This window comes from Calypte anna, chromosome Z (genome assembly GCF_003957555.1).
Source record: "Calypte anna isolate BGI_N300 chromosome Z, bCalAnn1_v1.p, whole genome shotgun sequence".
Taxonomy (NCBI): Eukaryota; Metazoa; Chordata; class Aves; order Apodiformes; family Trochilidae; genus Calypte; species Calypte anna.
This window is the reverse complement of record NC_044274.1, coordinates 73533204-73551092: the sequence shown is the minus strand read 5'-3', so window position 1 is coordinate 73551092 and position 17889 is coordinate 73533204. Positions and strand designations below refer to the sequence as shown.

At 47.4% G+C, this 17889-nt stretch overlaps 1 protein-coding gene across 1 annotated transcript; it reads left to right on the top strand.

Annotated features, from left to right (window-relative positions):
- Nucleotides 1-69: 69 nt before the first annotated feature.
- On the top strand, nucleotides 70-16202 carry ERAP1 (endoplasmic reticulum aminopeptidase 1). The gene is made up of 20 exons (XM_030467936.1): nucleotides 70-242; nucleotides 2715-2785; nucleotides 3461-3890; nucleotides 4387-4525; nucleotides 5773-5907; nucleotides 6517-6637; nucleotides 6962-7116; nucleotides 7604-7717; nucleotides 8554-8685; nucleotides 9236-9367; nucleotides 9522-9596; nucleotides 9708-9865; nucleotides 10704-10783; nucleotides 11070-11253; nucleotides 12389-12545; nucleotides 12628-12812; nucleotides 13502-13663; nucleotides 14489-14632; nucleotides 14751-14832; nucleotides 15894-16202. The coding sequence occupies exons 1-20, from the start codon at nucleotides 70-72 to the stop codon at nucleotides 16038-16040; spliced, it is 2976 nt and encodes a 991-aa protein (XP_030323796.1). The 3' UTR covers nucleotides 16041-16202.
- Nucleotides 16203-17889: the final 1687 nt, after the last annotated feature.

Here is a 17889-nt window from a genome sequence, read left to right as displayed (position 1 = left end):
CCGCCACCGATCCCCGCAGAGCCGGGGAAGCAGCCGGGGCAATGCCCGCCGCCCGCTACAGCCCCGGGGATGGCGGCGGGACCCTCACCGCCCGCACTGCTGACACGCACAAGATGGCGGCAGGGGCTGGAGCCGCGCACAAGATGGCGGCCGCCCCCTTCCCTCAGGGTCTGTCTGCCTGCGGCTCGGCCCGGTAAATCCCCGAACCGGCACCGCAGCGTGACCCGGCACACCCCCGGAAGGTGAAGGGAAGGCGGAACAGGGTGCCAGGGGAGGTGGTTGGGGCGTCATCCCTGGGGATGTTCAACAACCTGATGTAGTGAGGGTGTCCCTGGTTGCTGCAGGGGGGTGGGATGGTGACCTTGAGAGGGCCCTTCCCATCCAAACTGCTTTGTGATTCTGTGTTAAGGAAGGAGGCAGAAATGTTGGGATTTCCCTCTGAGGCTGAGATGGATGATATGCCTCGGCTGTGGGTGGGCATTCCTCTGGCAGGCCTGTCCCCTGTACCCAGCAGCTCAGCCTAAAGTCATGGGCAAAAAAAAGGGGAAAAAAAAATAAACTGGTGGAACAGATTATTTCTATAAAGTGCCCCTCCTTTGGAATCATCCCAGACAGAGTAAATCTTCCCTGAACAAAGAAAAGACCGCATTTCCAAGAGTTCCAATTATATCCTGGATTGAAAAAAATTTAAAAAAAAAAAAAAAATCACAATGTTTTTGGTTAAGAGACCATCAAGATCATCTGGTCCAGCCTATTCATCCCCATGGAGGTGTCTCTTCAATGGGGTCACAGAACATGGATCAGACTCTACGAGTTGGAAGGGACCCATGGAGTCCAACTCCTGTCCCAGTGTCTGTGGGCACCCCTGGGTCACACCGTGTGCCCGAGAGCTTCATCCAAACTCTTCTTCAGCTCAGGCAGGTTTGGTGCTGTCACCACTTCCCAGGGGAGCTTCTTCCCTTGCTCACCTGCCCTCTGGCTGCCAAAGCTTTTTCTGATATGTAACCTAAACCTCTCCTGATTCCTCTTCCTGCCATTTCCCTGAGCCCTGTCTTGAGTCACAGGAGTGGAGGAATCAGTCCCAGTGCCCTCTCTTCCCCTCCTAAGGAAGCCTCAGACTGCAGTGAGCTCACCCCTCGGCCACCTTTTCTGCAGACTGAACAGACTGATGGAAGGCACAGCTGGAGCCAGGTCCTTCAGCACCACATCTCCAGGGCTTTGAAACCAAACTCCTCCAGGAATTGGGACTCTGAGGGCAGGCAGAGGTAGAGTCATGCTGGGGACACAGCCTGGGTGGTGGAAGGATGTGCTGGTACCAGCAAGGGATGACAAAGCCCATGGCTGTTCATTGCTGCAGCTGTCTTCTCCTTTGATTAACAAGAGAAAGATAAAAAGAAAAAGAAAAAAAAAAAAAGAAAAACAGGAAAAAAGAAAGAAAAAAAAAAGCAAAAAAAAAAGCCAGAGGAACAATCTTGTTTGAGTTGGTTTGAACTGAAAGAAGCACCTGGTGGGGGTTTGGTTCAGGAGAAAGCTCCATCTTTATATTAAGGACCAATGTTTATTGAGATGGTGCTTGTACCCACTGAGCTCAAATGCCTCTGAAGGAGGAGGCCAGGTTTTGTCTGTATTCTGAGCACCAATCCTTGAACTTCAGTCAATTAATTCACACTGGAAACGTGGTCTTCATTTCTGCTGCTTTGCTCCCTCCTGGCAGTCAGCAGATCCATCCCTTGATGGGCACTGAGGAGAAGTCATGGCACAGGGAGTCCTGGAGTGCAGAGGCAATTACTGATCATAGAATCACAGAATGGATGGGGTTGGCAAAAACTTTAAGACTGTGGAGTCCAACCCTTCCTCCATCCCTGCCCAGGCCACCCCCACCCCATGTCCCTCATCCCCACCCCATGTCCCTCATCCCCACATCCCCAGGCTCTGAAACCCCTCCAGGCATGATGGGGACTCCAGCCCTGCCCTGGGCAGCCTGGGCCAGGCCCTGACAACCCTTTCCAGGCAGAAATTCTTCCCCAGCTCCAACCTAAACCTCCCCTGGCACAACTTGAGTTGTGCCAAAAGTTCCTCTTGTCCCATCCCTTGTTCCTTGGGAGCAGAGCCCGACCCCCCCTGGCTCCAACCTCCTCTCAGGGGGTTGCAGAGAGCCACAAGGTCTCCCCTCAGCCTCCTCTGATCCAGGATCAGCACCCACAGGGCCCTCAGATGCTCCTGGGCAGAGCTCTGCTCCAGACCCTTCCCCAGCTCCATTCCCTTCTCTGGACACACTCCAGCACTGATGTCCCCAGAGTGGGATCTGTCACCCTGTGTGCCATAGTCCAACCCAGACAGGGAGAGGAGACCCCTGACTTCATTTCCAGTCCAGGTGCAGAAGAGGGAGCAGAGGGTGTTCCACAGGGTGAGCTCAGCTCCAGCTCCCTCCCTGCACAGAAACGTGGGGAATTGCTCTATTTCTCCACTTTGTGCAGGACAGGTGAGCTGTGCTCAGTGCTTCACAACACATGCCCAAAGGGTTGGGGGTGTTTTAATCACACCCCCTCTAGCCTAGGGGCTGGGTGGCTCAGTGTCCTTGTAGGAATTTTCTGGTGAGATGCTAACAATCCAGTCCCATCAGACAGTGCTTCCCCCCTCCTGCTCAAGGCTATCACCAAGCTGTCCTGGGCAGCCCTCCCTCTTCCCTCCCACTGCTTTCATCTCTCTTGCAGGCTCCAGTCTCAAGGTCGGGCTGTTCATCTGCTCGGGAGGTGGTTTTTATCGAGTTCTTATCATTTCACTGGTAGGTCAGCTCTGTTTTTTTATTTTATTTTATTTTATTTTATTTTATTTTATTTTATTTTATTTTATTTTATTTTATTTCATTTTATTTCATTTTTTTTTTATTTTTTTTATTCCCCCTGTGCCTTTTGTTCTCTTTCCCGCGATCTTTTTTTTTTTTTTTTTTTTTTTTTTCCCCAAAACCACTTTTTAAACTCATCTCAGCGGGTCAGTTTCCCTGCCCAGAGGCGGGGGAGCTCTTCCCGATCCCGGGAACGCTGCGGGGTTTGTAGTGACCGTACCGCAGCTTCCCAACAGGGGACGCCCACACCCCATCACTTTCGGTTTCGCTTTCGCTCCGCTCCGGGAGCCGGGAACAGGGATCAGGGAGCAGGGAACAGGGAGCGGGGAGCAGGGATCGAGGATCCAGGAGCCGGGAACAGGGAGCAGAGAAGGGGGAGCAGGGAACAGGGAGCAAGGAGCAGGGAGCAGGGAACGGGGAGCAGGGAGCGGGGAGCAGGGAACCGGGAGCTGGGAGCCAGAAACGGGGAGCGGGGTGCGGGGTTTCTGGGCTGCTCAGGTGCGGTGCTGCCGCTCCGGAGGAGCTGTTCCCGGCGGAGGTAATTCCTGCGGTTTCTTCCCGTCCTCCTCGGGCGCTGGGGAATGGCACCGCTGGTCCCGGTCCGTCTGTTTCCAGCCATCCTGGGACTGCTGAGCTTGGCTTCGGCGCTCGGCAGGGAGGCGGGGTTCCCCTGGGGGTCCATCCGGCTGCCCACGCGTGTCATCCCGCTGCGTTACCACCTCCTCATCCACCCCAACCTCACCACCCTGACCTTCACGGGGAACACTGCCATCGAGGTGATGGTGACCCAGCAGACCTGCGCCGTCATCCTGCACAGCAAAGGGCTCAGCATCACCAGGGCCACCGTCCTGAGTGGCAGGGGACACCCAGAGGAGGAGGCACGGGTGGTGGAACACCAGCCCTTCGAGCAGGTAGCACTCCTCACCACCCAGCCACTGCGGGCTGGGCACAACTACACCCTCAGCATCCAGTACCACGCCAACCTCTCCCACACCTTCCGTGGTTTTTACAAAAGCACCTACAGGACCCGGGAAGGGGAACTCAGGTAACCCCACCAAGTCTTCGGAAGAGGAGAGATTGGGGTTAGATATTAAGAAGAAATCCTTTGGGGTGAGGGTGCTGAGCCCCAGGTTGCCCCCAGAAGCTGTGGCTGCCCCATCCCTGGCAGTGCTGAAGGTTGGATGGGGCTTGGAGCACCCTGGGCTGGGGAGGGGTCCCTGGATTGTCCAGGTGGGACTGGAGGAGCTTTAAGGTCCCCTCCAACCCAAACCCTTCCATGATTCCTTGCTGACTAAGTCAAGGAGCATTAATTAGGGTTGCCTGATCCCTGGAAGCTTTCATGGACACCTTGGATGGGGCTTGGAGCACCCTGGGCTGTGGGAGGGGTCCCTGAGCATGATAGCAGGGGGTTGGAACTAAATGATCTTTAAAGTCCCTTCCAATCCAAACCAGGCTGTGATTCTGTGAGGTTACTCTGTACAGGTGAGGGGGTGAACACAGAGGGTTCAGAAGGTGTGTGACCCTGTTCCTCCTCCCTGCAGGGTGCTGGCAGCCACACAGTTTGAGCCCACGGCCGCCCGCATGGCCTTCCCCTGCTTCGACGAGCCAGCCTTCAAAGCCAGGTTTTCCATTAAAATCAGGAGGGACAACAAGCACCTTGCACTCTCCAACATGCCAGTTGTAGGTGGAGACTCCCAACATTTAACACTGATGGTCTTTGAAGCCAAAAACATGACAGTGAAAGGAGGAGGGGGTGTCCAGGCAGCTGCTGTGGGTGGGAATGGTGATAGGAACATGAGCTCTGTTGTGTGGGTCTGTGGTGCTACTGCTGCCAGCCCTGAGACAACATCAACGTGGCATGAAGAAAGCCATGCCTTGTGTGGGTTCCTGCTCCTCAGCACAAGTGGCAGAGTGATCAGCACAATCATCTCTGTCGTGTTGGTTTTACTCACAAAACGCTTTCCACAGTGATCTTAGATTTCAGGATATTCTGGACTTCCAAAAGAACCCAACCACCTCAAAGTGAAAGTGTAGATGTAATAGTTATAAATATTGTGATTATAAATTTTACACACACATAAATTATAAAAATTATACATTATTATAAATACACATAAATATATAACACACATATACACATATAGTCTACATATAATAGATATAAATACATATGCACATTGTGATTATAAATCAATACATATATAGGGTTAACAGTGTTTTCTGTATTTGTTTTTACACTTCAGGTGCAAGAAATTCTTCCTGATTTCTTTGGCACTCTTAGTTGTTTGTTTGCAAAGAAACTAACCCTTATAAATGAGGGAAATTAGGGAAACCCTCCCCCCCAAGTGCCTTTCAAAAAATGAAACATTTTGGAAGTTGGTATGAAAAAAATGAATTCTTTTGTAGGGAAATGGTTGAAACCATTAACAATTAGTGTGTGCCAGGTTCCTGAACACATTCCAGGTCTAAACTAGTTAGCTAAGGCTCTACACTGGCTGCAGGAGACTTGTTTTAGTCTCAGCTAGTTATCAGTGCTAACAGAGGCATGAGATGGAGGGGGTGGCTTCTCGTGTCTGTAACAACAGCTGCTGATATCTGTGCAGCTTCCAGTCAGATGAAGTTGGGTGAGATTAATTCAGCACAACTGAAGCAGGGAACAGTATTTTCATTTTCCTAGCTTTACCACTGCAGAATTAAACATCTCTGCTCCTATAGATACAGAGGGTTTGTTCTCCTTGCAGGGGGGAGTGGGTATAGGGGTGATTTCTTTCCAGGGTTCCTTTGAAGCTGAATGTTGTATCTTCACAATGTGATATATTTAAAATGCTTTGTGGTATCTTTCAAGTGTACCTTTCAGCTGAGGAGACAGGTGCCAAGGTGCTCACAGGGGGTGCTGCTGGGTGATGAGCTGTGCTTGGCTTTTTTAGGTGAAGTCTGTGAATATAACTCCCTGCCTTGTTGAGGACCATTTTGATACCACAGTCAAGATGAGTACATACCTTGTGGCCTTTATCATTTCAGATTTTAAATCCATCAGCAAAATAACCCGTCGTGGAGTTAAGGTAACTCAGTCTGTATGAAGCCATAGTGGTTTACATTTAAGTTACATCGCTGGGTTTATGTATCTCAGTATTTTATAGGGATGAAAGGTGAGAAAGAAATTGGTTTTTAATTGGATGATTAGTTTGCATTCTGAGCTTTATTACTTTGACAAGTTTTTAGTAGCAGGTTATAGTTATAACTGTAATATATATATAATAATATAACTGTATAACTATAGTATATAACTATAGTATATAGCTATAGTTATAACATATAGTTATACACACTGGTAACACAGTTTGTTTCCTGTAAGATTACATAGCTTAAGGCAAGTGAAATACACTTCTATAGGGGGTTAGCACCAAATATCATCAGTTGAACAGCTCAGGTGGTAGGAGTAGGGATGGCAGAGGTCTTTGCAGGGACACAGCAGTTCTGGTGGGTAAATTTTAAAACTTCTGTCCTAGTTCTGGCAATGTGTTCCTGCACATGCTGCAGTAACCCTGGTGTGGGGGTGCTGGGTGTGTGCTCTGTTGTCCCTTTTTGTGAGCATCCAAGGTGCTGATGAGGAACTGCTGAGAGCTTTGGGTGATGGTGGTCCTGAGGTGCTGCCCGCTCCTCTGCTGCAGGTCTCTGTGTACACAGTGCCAGAGAGGATCCACCAGGCTGGCTATGCCCTGGATGCTGCTGTCAGACTGCTGGAATTCTATGAGGACTACTTCAGCATTCCATACCCTCTACCTAAACAAGGCAAGTGTTCAGCCACACACTGAGTGCATCAGGACAGGGCTGAGCACAGGGGGAAATGGCACTTCAGATAAGGACAGGGACAGGTTGGGCTGGCAGGCTGTTGAACTGGATGCTTTGCAGAATTTCAGGACAGATTGAAAGTTTTTGTCCTCTGTGTAGAACTTCTTTTTCAAGAATGCTTTTGCAATTCCATTTTAAAGAGACCTCAGAAGTGTGTGTGATACATGTGGGACTGTGATGAGCAGGTGAGTGAGTTCTTTATTGAGTGAAATGTTACTAATACTGCTTTAATGTGTCATGATTTTTATTGGTGTTTTTTTCTAGATTTAGCAGCTATTCCTGATTTTCAGTCTGGTGCTATGGAGAACTGGGGACTGACCACGTACCGGGAGTCAGCGTTGCTGTATGACCCTGAAAAGTCCTCAGCATCTTCTAAACTTTGGACCACAAAGATAATAGCCCATGAGCTGGCTCATCAGGTGAGGTCTGGGGCACAACCAGGGGTCTGAATGGGCCTGCAGAGGGGTTTGGGTCAGAGGATCTTGGAGCTGCCAGCTGAAAACAGCTCCTTCAGCTCCAGGGAGCTCATCTGGGGATCACGTTGCTGCTGCAGGGTTGCTGGCAGGGGGCTGGAGCAGGGATGTGCTCAGCAGCACCAGGGTTAGCCCTTCAGATTCACTGCAGGCCACCACCAAGGCAGGAACAGAAGTTTTGGAAAGCTTTATGATGTCATCTGTGGCCCTCTTGCCAAACGTAGATTCTTGGACCATTCTTGGAAGCCAGTGGTTCAGCATTTTACCCTTATAATGAGAAAAACAGTGGATTTTCACAGAAAAAAAAGGTTCCTCAGAGCTCAGTGGTATACTATAAATGCAGTTTCATGCAGGTCAGCAGCAGCTTTTGTGATAAACTGTGTATTTAATTTCAGAAGCTTTTAATTTTATTTTTTTTTCCATTTTTCCCCAGTGGTTTGGCAACCTGGTTACCATGGAGTGGTGGAATGATCTGTGGTTAAATGAAGGGTTTGCAAAGTTTATGGAGTTTGTGTCAGTCAACGTTACCCATCCAGAACTGAGAGTTGTAAGCAGCAGTTACTGTTTTATTCTGTTATTAAATTAAGTCAGGATAAAGATCAAGTGGATTTGTGCTGTGAATTGCTTTCAAAATTCTACCTGAGAGGATTATCTGATGTTGACTGTGAAGGGTAGGAATGCTGATTTAATTGTGTTTTCAGGAACTGATGATGGAAGTTAATTATTGTTGTGAAAGTGTAATCTTTTCTAGAGACATTTAGACTTCCAAAAATGAAAATAAATTGTTTCATCTTATTTCCTCAATTAGGATCAGACTCAGAAACACTAAAATTCTCCAGTTAGCTTTAACTGAAGTCCAAAATATGAAATGTTCTACTAAAATGAGATGAACAATCCATCTAGGCAGATTTTTGCCATAGCCCTGGAGCAGAATGTTACAAGAGAAATTTGATTTTTTTCAATTTTTTTGTTTTTTAATTTGCTTTATGGCTACTGACCACTCTGTTATCAAACTCTTGGAAGGTGCAGGTGTCTGTCTTTCTGGAGTTATTTTTAAGCCTCACCAGTTCAACTATTTAGAACCACAGAACCACAGGCTGGTTTGGGTTGGAAGGAACCCTTAGGAGTCATCCAGTCCAAGCCCCTGCCATGGGCAGGGACATCTTCAACCAGATCAACTAATTAGGTTAATTTAGAACACTAGAACTCAGTTGGCTCTCTGAATCAGTGTTTTGGGGGGGATTTTATTCTCTGGAATAAAAAGAGATGTTTTTCTTACCTTGTGTGATGTAAAGGTCATGTGGAACGGGCTGGGAAGTGAACAAACAGGGATTGCTGTGGTTTCTGAATTCAGCAATAATATTTGGGTTTGCCTTCTATTAGGAAGACCATTTCCTAAGGAGATGTTTTGATGCCATGGTAGTGGATTCCTTAGATTCATCACATCCCATATCTACTCCTGTGGAAGATCCAGCCCAGATTTTAGAAATATTTGATGAAGTTTCTTATGAGAAGGTAAAATACATAAGTGCTACTGATTCCAGATGTGCTGCCTGTGCTGTGTTTGACTGATTTCACCCCAAAACAGAAGATGTCCCTGACACATATTAATGGCTTTGTGAATTATTGAATAATTCCCTGTCCAAAACACCTGGGTGGACTCAAGGGGCAGTGTCCTTTTCCATTTCCAGAGGGGAAATATTTACTCCTTCTATGTGTTCTGTATCAATTTAGGCTTTAAAACATTTTTTTGTTCTTAACCCAAGGTGCATTTTTCACTGGAGCATTGTCTGGTGCTGGCTTGTATTGCAATTTAAAGGAATAATAACATAAGATAGTCAATCAGTGATGTTTTTTAAGAGTTATGATCATGGAAGATCAAAGTATTGTTTCAGTGTGTGTATGTATCTGTGTATATAACCCAGTTACCTTTTTAATCAGGCAAACATGCAAAAGTGAACTCTGATGAAGATCAGTGAAATTTATTTTTCTGAAACAAGCATCCTGCCAGCTAGGGAGTATTCTGTAAACACTTTGTCACCTTTTTTCTTTTTGTTTTTCCCAGGGATCTTGTGTATTAAACATGCTGAGGGACTACCTGACTGCTGATGTGTTTAAAGCTGGGCTTGTGCAATACCTGCAGAAATACAGCTATCAGAATACCAAAAATGAAGATCTGTGGAACAGCATGACAAATGCAAGTATTCCTTATTATCTTTTTTTTTTTTTCTTCAAATTTCATAACTTCTCATGATCAGTGTGCATCCCTAATGTGCTACCAGACTGTGACCAGTCCTTGCAATAATGGCAGCAAAGAGAGGTGCCCAGTTTGTTTCTTTCTCCCCTTTCAGATTTGCCCTACTGAGAAAAGTGAACTGCAAAGTGGTGGTTTCTGCAGAAGCAGCCAAGAGTCAACTTCAAATGCAGTAAGCATCAGCTTTTTCACCCATCTGTGTTTGGGAGTGGTGGACACCTGTCTGTGCCCCCTCACATCCCTCTTCACTCCTGTCTTTTTTCTAACCCTTGCTGACAACCAGCACTGGACTCAAGGAGAGGCTCTTGATGTGAGGGCAATGATGGACACGTGGACACTGCAAACAGGATTTCCCCTGGTGACAGTGACAGTGAGGGGGAAGAACATCCATCTGCAGCAGGAGCACTACAGGAGGGGAGCAGATGCTCCTTCATCCACAGGGTAAGCAGAATGGGGCACCCCAAACAAAGCTTCTTATGGAATGCTCCCCAATCTGTATGGCTGAGAGTCCTCCCTGTGCATCTCAGGGATCACAGGATGGTGCCAGGGGTGGGAAGGGAGCTCTGGAGATGATGGATTCCAACCCCCCTGTCCCAGCAGGATCCCCCAGGGCAGTCCCACAGAACACATCCAGGAGGGTTGGAAAGGCTCCAGAGAAGGAGACTCCAGAACCTCCATGGGCAGCCTGGGCCAGGGCTCCCTCAGCCTCACAGCCAAGGAGTTCCTCCTCATCTTGAGGTGGAATTTCCAATGGCTTCAGCCCCTGATCCCTTGTCCTGTTCCTGGGCACCCCTGAACAGAGATTGTCCCCTTCCTCTTGCCCCCCAGCCCTCAGCTAGTGATGGACATTCAGCAGATCCCCTCTCAGCCTTCTCTCCTCCAGCCCCAACACCCCCAGGGCTCTCACTCTTTCTTCCCAGCAGAGATGCTCAAGGCCCTTCAGCACCCTCCCAGCTCTCCATGGGACTCTCTCCAGTAGATCCCAGTCTCTCCTGAACTTGGGAGTCCCAAACTGGATCCAGGATTCCAGGTGTGAGAGGGGATCTAGGAGAACCCCCTGGATCTGCTGGGGACACTTTTCCTGATGCCCCCCAGGATCCCATTGTCCCTCTGGGCCACCAGGACACGCTGCTGTCCCATGGAGAATTTACTGTCCATTAAGAATCCAAGGTTTTTCTCCATGGAGGGGCTTTCCAGCAGGATGTCCCCTCATCTGTATTGCTGCCTCTTCTTCCATTCATGTTTTTTCACTAAACCAAGCACTTCTGTTTTACAACAGGAATTTGTGGCACATCCCACTGACCTACATCACCAGCAAATCTGGCACTGTTCAGAGATTTCTGATGACAACTAAAGCAGGTAATTTATTTGACTAATAGATGATTAACTTGCTCAGAGTTTGTTTTGCAAGCCTTCTAGTTATGCAGGTTGGGTTTTTTTTTTTTTTCCAAAAGGGGAACTGGAACTACTGGTACCTGAGAAGCAAATTTTTGACAGCTCAATAATGTTGCTGTAGCAATCCCTTGATATATTCAGAAACTGTGTTACTGTGTTCTTTAAACCACGGGGATGAGAGTAAAAGTATTATTTGGTGTAGCACTAGGATGTGTTAGCATCAAAAAAGGAGTTACCTTTTTGTTTCCAGATGTCATGATCCTTCCTGGAATGGTGAACTGGATTAAATTCAATGTGGACATGAATGGGTATTACCTCATGCACTATGAAGATGATGGGTGGGACCGCCTGATCAACCTGCTGAGGAGGAACCACACAGTAATTAGCAGCAATGACAGAGCAAGCCTCATTAACAACATATTCCAGCTTGTGAGGTAAGGCCAGCTCTGGAAAACAATACAAACTGCTGAGGGGGGAAGAGCTGAGCATGTGTACAGTTTTCATGAGGTCAGACCATGAGCAGACCATGAGGATGTTCTCTTCTTGCTTACAGCAACATACACTCAATGTTTCTCTCTGCTGCAGTGGATTTATCCAAGCCTAATTAGTGAAGAATGTCATGTTTGATCAAGACAGTGAAGGGTGACACTGTGAAGTGATGGGTTGGGGTGATGACTTTACACCAGATGGCAGCAGGGCTGCTCTGGGTCTCTGTGTGGGCAGCAGAAGAAAGGTCTCAGTGTGATAGAGGAGGGCTCAGAGTGCTCAGCATGTTCAGAAGTTGGAGAGGAAAAGAAGGGACAATGAGAGATGGAAACTGGGCCCATCAGAGTCCAGTCTGTGGTGGGTGCTGGAACGTGCAGAGGAGGCAGATGAACAAGGACACGGGAGAGTCTGTGCAGGGTGCTGACCTGGGAAGGCAGCAGAAAAGAAGTTTTGCAGTGAAAAAGTGACCAGGGAGAGTGATAAAAGACTTGTTCCACTTTCTGTGCTTGCTCTGGGAAGAAATCAGTGAGGTGTGTCCTGCCAGGAAGAGAGGACAGTGAAGAAGCAGCTGGGATTGTTGCTTTGAGGTTCATTGCAGGCCAAATATCTCCATGTTGATCTGGAAAGGTGTTGCTGAAGGAACAGCCTTGGCTGCTGGATCCTTGGGCATCTCTGTGGTTTGTAGAGCAAAACTGGTAGTGCAGGGAGAGCAGGAGGGAGAGGACACAGTGCCTTGGGCTGAGAGATGGAGGGAAATGTCAGTCTTCCTGAACCATGCTCCTACAGTCCATTTCCTGCCCCCAAGATTCATATTAGGTTTCACAGAATCACAGACTGCTAGGGGCTTCATAGCTTGTGTAGCTGTTCCGTCCCATTTCACTTCAAAAACTGAAGTGAAAAGGGATTTGGAAATATCTTCACTCTTTGCTGTCTGCATAGATTCCTGGAAAAATTGCTTGGCTTGGGTTTTATCTTGAATTAAGCCTCTTATGATATTTGTATCATTTAGTATCATTAGATATTTATATCATTAATATCCTTAGTTTAATGATAACTTCACCCCCTCTTTTCCACTTCCTTTAGAATAAAAAAAATGCCAATTTCCAAAGCTTTTGATTTGACTCTGTATCTGAAACACGAGAGGGAAATGATGCCTGTGCTCCAAGGGATGAGCGAGCTGGTTCCCATATACAGGCTGATGGAGAGGAGGGAGGTGGATGGTGTGGAAAAAGAGCTACAGGTGACATTTTTAAGTACCTAGAACACCCTAACCCTGCCTTGCCCCCCTGTGCAATGCTCTTTAAAGCAGCTCTGTGTTTCAGGAGTATTTAATCAGCCTGTTCAAGGGGCTGGTGGATGAGCAGCCGTGGAGTGAGGAGGGCTCAGCGTCAGAGCGGCTGCTCAGGGACTCTCTGCTGCTCTTTGCCTGTGTGCACAGGTACCAGCCCTGCCTGGACAGGGCCAGAGGATTCTTCACAGAGTGGCAGAAATCCAATGGAACCTTCAGGTCTGTCCTACAGCTGTTGGCTGCTTTTGATAATGCTCCTTCTCTCTTAATGAGATGATTTCTGAGAAGAGATGAAACATCATTCCTCTCTGTGCCCTGAAACTCCTCAGGTTTGAACCTTGGGGCTTTAGCTTGAGTTGGGTGCTCATACATCATCCCACAACATGGGTTGTTACAAATGTTCTGAAAAGTCAAAATAACAGGTATCCCCTCACTTATGTGTCTGCTGGCTGACTTGTGCCAGTTGAAAAAAACAAGTAACATCTGTTCCTGAGCTTCACTCTGGTTTTGTTCCTTGTCATGATGTAAGATCTCACTAAAACAACACCCCAGAAGAATGTCTCTGAGACATTCTTGTTCTGGGCAGGCAAAAGAAGACCATCCTGGGTTGTGACCAGGTATAGCTCTGAGAGGAATTCACAGAGATAAAGAAGAGGAAAACAAAAAAGAGGGGGGAAAAAAAGAAAAAAAAAAAAAAAAAGAAATTATGTCTAGTCTTTGTAGAAGTCATTTCAAAGGCAGGAACAATACTGAGATATTTAACTGTTTCCCAGGCAGAGGGATCACTTTCTAATGCCCAGGAGCAACATTTCAGGATGGATTGTCTGCTGTGGCAGTGATGTGGCTGTGTTTCTACACACACCCCTAAACATGAGGGGGAGAGTGACCTGGTGCTGTCTGTGTTGTAGGGTGCCAGCAGATGTGAAGACAGCTGTGTATGCTGTAGGAGCTCAGACACCTGAGGGCTGGGATTTCCTCCTCAGCAAGTACCAGCTCCACACCTTCAGTGCAGAGAAGGAGAAGATGGAGCTGGCCCTGTGCCTCAGCAGAAGTCAGGACAAGCTGCAGTGGTGAGTGGGAATCACCTTGTGGGACAGCTCTTGAACACTGAAAACAAGAACTACAATTATTCAGAGTCTTCTTTCATGGCTTTTGAGTTCCATGATGTGTAAAATGCTTTACAGAGGTCACACAGTGGCTGCACCTCCTCATGTCTGAGTTCTCTTGTGCTGCAGAATTTGCAGTAGCAAATGGGGACAAAACAGAATCCAGGAGGTGCTGAGATAGATGATCTTTGGCTGGCAGACACGTCTGTGCTCACTAGGAACATGTCTGCATCTCTCTTAAAAGCTGGAGGTTTCCTTGAGCACCATTGAGGTTTTCAGCTCTTCCCTTCAAACCTTTGCCTCCTGTGCACCCAGTTCCTGATGTCTGGACACAGCTCTGGCTGGGTTTCTTATTAATTTTTGTACTCCAGCTGATCACTCTGTTGCTAATTACTCTTTGCTCAGGTGCTGTTTGCACACCTGAGTTGTGAGCAGCACTTACAGGCCTGAACTTTCCACTGACAGTGTAGAACAAAACCTCTCTTAGGGAGGGAGGGGGAGGCTCTCATCTGTTTGGGAATTCTGAGTACAAGTGGAATGCAGCCTGTGTTTTATCCTTACTGCTCAGAACACCAGGGTCACCAAGTAACTGTGCTTGTGACAGCAGGAGAAATGGGGAAGATGGATGTGGCTGAGGAGCACGTCATGAAAAGCTGGCAGTGACCCAGCAGAAGTGCTCTGCCAGCTCCTCTAGAAATGTCAGCTCTCAGTGGTACCAAATACAAAGGGGAAGAGGAATTTTCAGCTTTATCTGCTGGTGTGAACAACTTCCATGTCTCTCATTCTCAGGCTGATGGATCAAGGTCTGGGTGGTGATGGTATCATAAGAGCTCAGGATCTTCCACACATTATTGTACTTGTTGCCAACAACCCCTCTGGACATCACCTAGCTTGGACCTTCCTAAAAGAAAACTGGGACAAACTTATAGAAAAGTAAGGAATATAAGTTGATTTGCTGCTCTCTCTATCCAAGTGTACTTTAAAACTCTGTTTACAAGAACATGTTTTCTGATTATAGGTCGCTCTTTGTTGTTTGTTTGTTTTTTGCCAGGTTTGGACTGGGTTCCAGTTCCATTGCAAACATTGTCACTGGGGTGACCAAGTGCTACTCCACCAGGTCACAGCTTGCAGAGGTGAGAACTCAGATCCTGCTTGTAAAAAAGTAGCTGTAGTACAACTGAAAGGAGAATTTGGATTAAATCTGGGAAGAGCACAAAGACAGGGTAGAAAATATTTGTTTCAGCAGTGAGCTTGGACTGTGAGAGTTTGCCAAAGCTTTCATGGCTCAGCAGCCTGTCCCAGGATTTTCTGCCCACTCTGGAAAGTAGTGAGGAAGAAGAAGGAGAAAGAAGAAGAAGGAGAAATGCTGAAGGACAGTAAGAAATACACCAGGAAATACACATTTCTCCATGTTCCTGGATGTTGTATATGATTTTGTCTTCTTTTTCCATACTGTCAATGGAAAAAAAATACAAACTGCCATTAAATGTGCACATTGACCAAGTCAATCTTCTTTTCAGAAGATGCTGCTTCTGGTGCCAGTTTAAAGCTTTGTGTTGTTTTTCTTAACACATCCCTAAGTAATGCAGCCCTACTTGATGTGAAGGGACAGAGGGAGCATCTCGTTCTTTCAAGCTTTGTTCTCAAATCCAGCAACTCCCTTCCTCATGCCCTGGATCTTCCTTTTATTTTGTGTCTTTGCATCTTGTACTTGTCAAACCAAATTACACAATATGTATACATCTATACAGGATGTATAGAAGGATGTACAGCCTCTGCATCTTTTGTTTAAGCACCTGTCTGCCAGCTCCAGCCTGAGGTTAAGTTTCCACTATGAGCCTTTTGATCAGGACTGCCTCTTTGGGGAAAAAAAATGAGGAAAACACTTCCAGCAGAATTCGGGGATTTAGAAACAGCCTCCAGGGTTCCCATGTGCTTCAAGAATCACTCTTAATGGCTTTTTACAGAATAATTTGCAATGTAATCCTCCTTGGCTTGTGGGATACAGGCTGTCTGTGAAAACTATCTGTAAACTATGAAATGTTTCTTTAAAACTGCTCTTGGGAAAGGGGTGGGAGGGAAAAGGGGTGGAAGAGCCAAGGTCATGTTCATAGATCAGCTGCTGGTCTCGTGTGTACCTGAGAGACATCTCTGCCTCTTCATCAACTCTTCTGTCGTGTTTGTTTTCCAACAGGTCAGGGAATTCTTCAGCTCTCTGGAGGAGAAGAGTGCAGGGCTTCGCTGTGTCCAGCAAGCTGTGGAAACCATTGAGCACAACTTACAGTGGATGGACAGAAACCTGGAGGAAGTCAAAACGTGGCTGCGAAAAAAACATCTGTAAATCAAGGCTTCTTGGTAATGTTTGTCAGGAACGACCAAAAAGCACTGGAAAGCTGTGAAAACTCAGGGCTGGAGGGTCAGCTCAGCTGTATAAGCTACTTCAAAAAAAAGGAGCTGTGAGGCAACTGAATCACAGAATTGTTTGGAAAAGACCTTCAGTATCCTCGAGTCCAACCATAACCTCTCTCTACCAACTCTACCCCATGTCCCTCATCCCCACATCCCCAGGCTCTGAAACCCCTCCAGGGATGATGGGGACTCCAGCCCTGCCCTGGGCAGCCTGGGCCAGGCCCTGACAACCCTTTCCAGGCAGAAATTCTTCCCCAGCTCCAACCTAAACCTCCCCTGGCACAACTTGAGTTGTGCCAAAAGTTCCTCTTGTCCCATCCCTTGTTCCTTGGGAGCAGAGCCCGACCCCCCCTGGCTCCAACCTCCTCTCAGGGGGTTGCAGAGAGCCACAAGGTCTCCCCTCAGCCTCCTCTGATCCAGGACCCACAGATTTGTGCCCTAAATGCTGCTCAGTCCTTTTCCCCCCCCAAGCTGAGACCAGGAACGTTGTTCCATGAGCTGAGGTGTGGGAGCAGCTCCCTGCTGGAGCTCTGCGGTGTGCTCTGTCCCAGGAGCAGCAGATCCAGGGGAACAGAACCAGGAGAAAATTCCCACCTGCCAGTGGTGTCCCTGCTGCAGCTCTGACACTGATGTGTGCACAAAGCCACAGCTCCACCTGCCCCATCCTCACCCTTTTATGCTTCCTGATTTTTTATTTTCAGGGGTGCAGCTCAGATCAGTTCCATCATTAAGCACCCCCTGACTGTAATTAGCAGCTGTGCCCCCTGTCCTGCAGCCCCCCAGGCTGGGGTGGCCGTGGTGGTGTCAGTGCTGGGGCAGGGGGGACACTGCTGCCCCTCTGTCCCCTCTGTGCCACCCCCCTGCAAGCTCTGCTCAGCTCCTCCTGAAAATGCTTTGCCTGCACTGGGAATATTCCTGTGATTTTAGGTGACTCCTGCAAAGAAACAACACAGATGTTGTGTGCAGGAAAAAAAAATAAAAATTGTACTTTAGCCAATGACCCATGGGTTTGTTTTAGCAGGAATTTTTGCTTTTAATTTCCCCTTTTTAGCCTAATTGAAATGCAGCTGCTGGCACAAGTGCTCTTTGCCACTGAAAAGGACAGAGTCACAGTGACCTGTGGGGTGATAACAACTGATAGCCTGAAGGAGAGAAGCTGAATATTGTGTGCTTGGCAGGGACAGCTGTGTGAGAAAGCCAAGTCAGAATCTGAGAGATGGGGTTTTTGGTGGAGAGTTGATTTATTTTGTCTTGTAACAAGCAGTTCTCAACAGCCTTCTCCATTTACCTGCACCAAACCTTTATTTCTCTGCTGAACATTTTTTTTTTTTAAGTAACTAATTACCACATGAATTAAATGCATTCAGTTCTTGACTTTTACAACCCTGCTCTTGACACAAATCCACAGGGTTTATTTCCTCTGCAACCTCAGTTTCCCCACAGGAACAACTGAAGCAGCCACAAACTCTTGAGCAGAGGTCAAGATGCACAATCTGCAGGACAATGAATGTCCTGGAGTCACCCCAAGCTCCTGACTCTGCCTTGCTCTTCTCTCAGCTACAAATTCTGCCTGCCCAAGGAGCTGAGCTCTGCTTTGTTAGACCTCTAAAAGGCTGAATCCTGCTCTTGAGAGAAAAGTTTTTGATAAAATACCATTTTTTTTCAGCCACATATCCTGTTTTACACCAGGTGTTGTGTATGGGGCAGCTGGAAAGCTGAGCAGGCCGAGCACCATGTGTACATTTTCTGCTGTTTCTGCTGTTGTTGACTGTTGCTTGCAA

Bases quoted from the DNA above. Each gene is read 5' to 3' on its own strand.
- ERAP1 (XM_030467936.1), top strand. From the start codon at position 70: ATGGCGGCGGGACCCTCACCGCCCGCACTGCTGACACGCACAAGATGG. The intron at 5,908-6,516 runs GTAACTCAGTCT...CCTCTGCTGCAG, and splicing joins TAACCCGTCGTGGAGTTAAG to GTCTCTGTGTACACAGTGCC. The intron at 7,718-8,553 runs GTAAGCAGCAGT...GCCTTCTATTAG, and splicing joins CCCATCCAGAACTGAGAGTT to GAAGACCATTTCCTAAGGAG.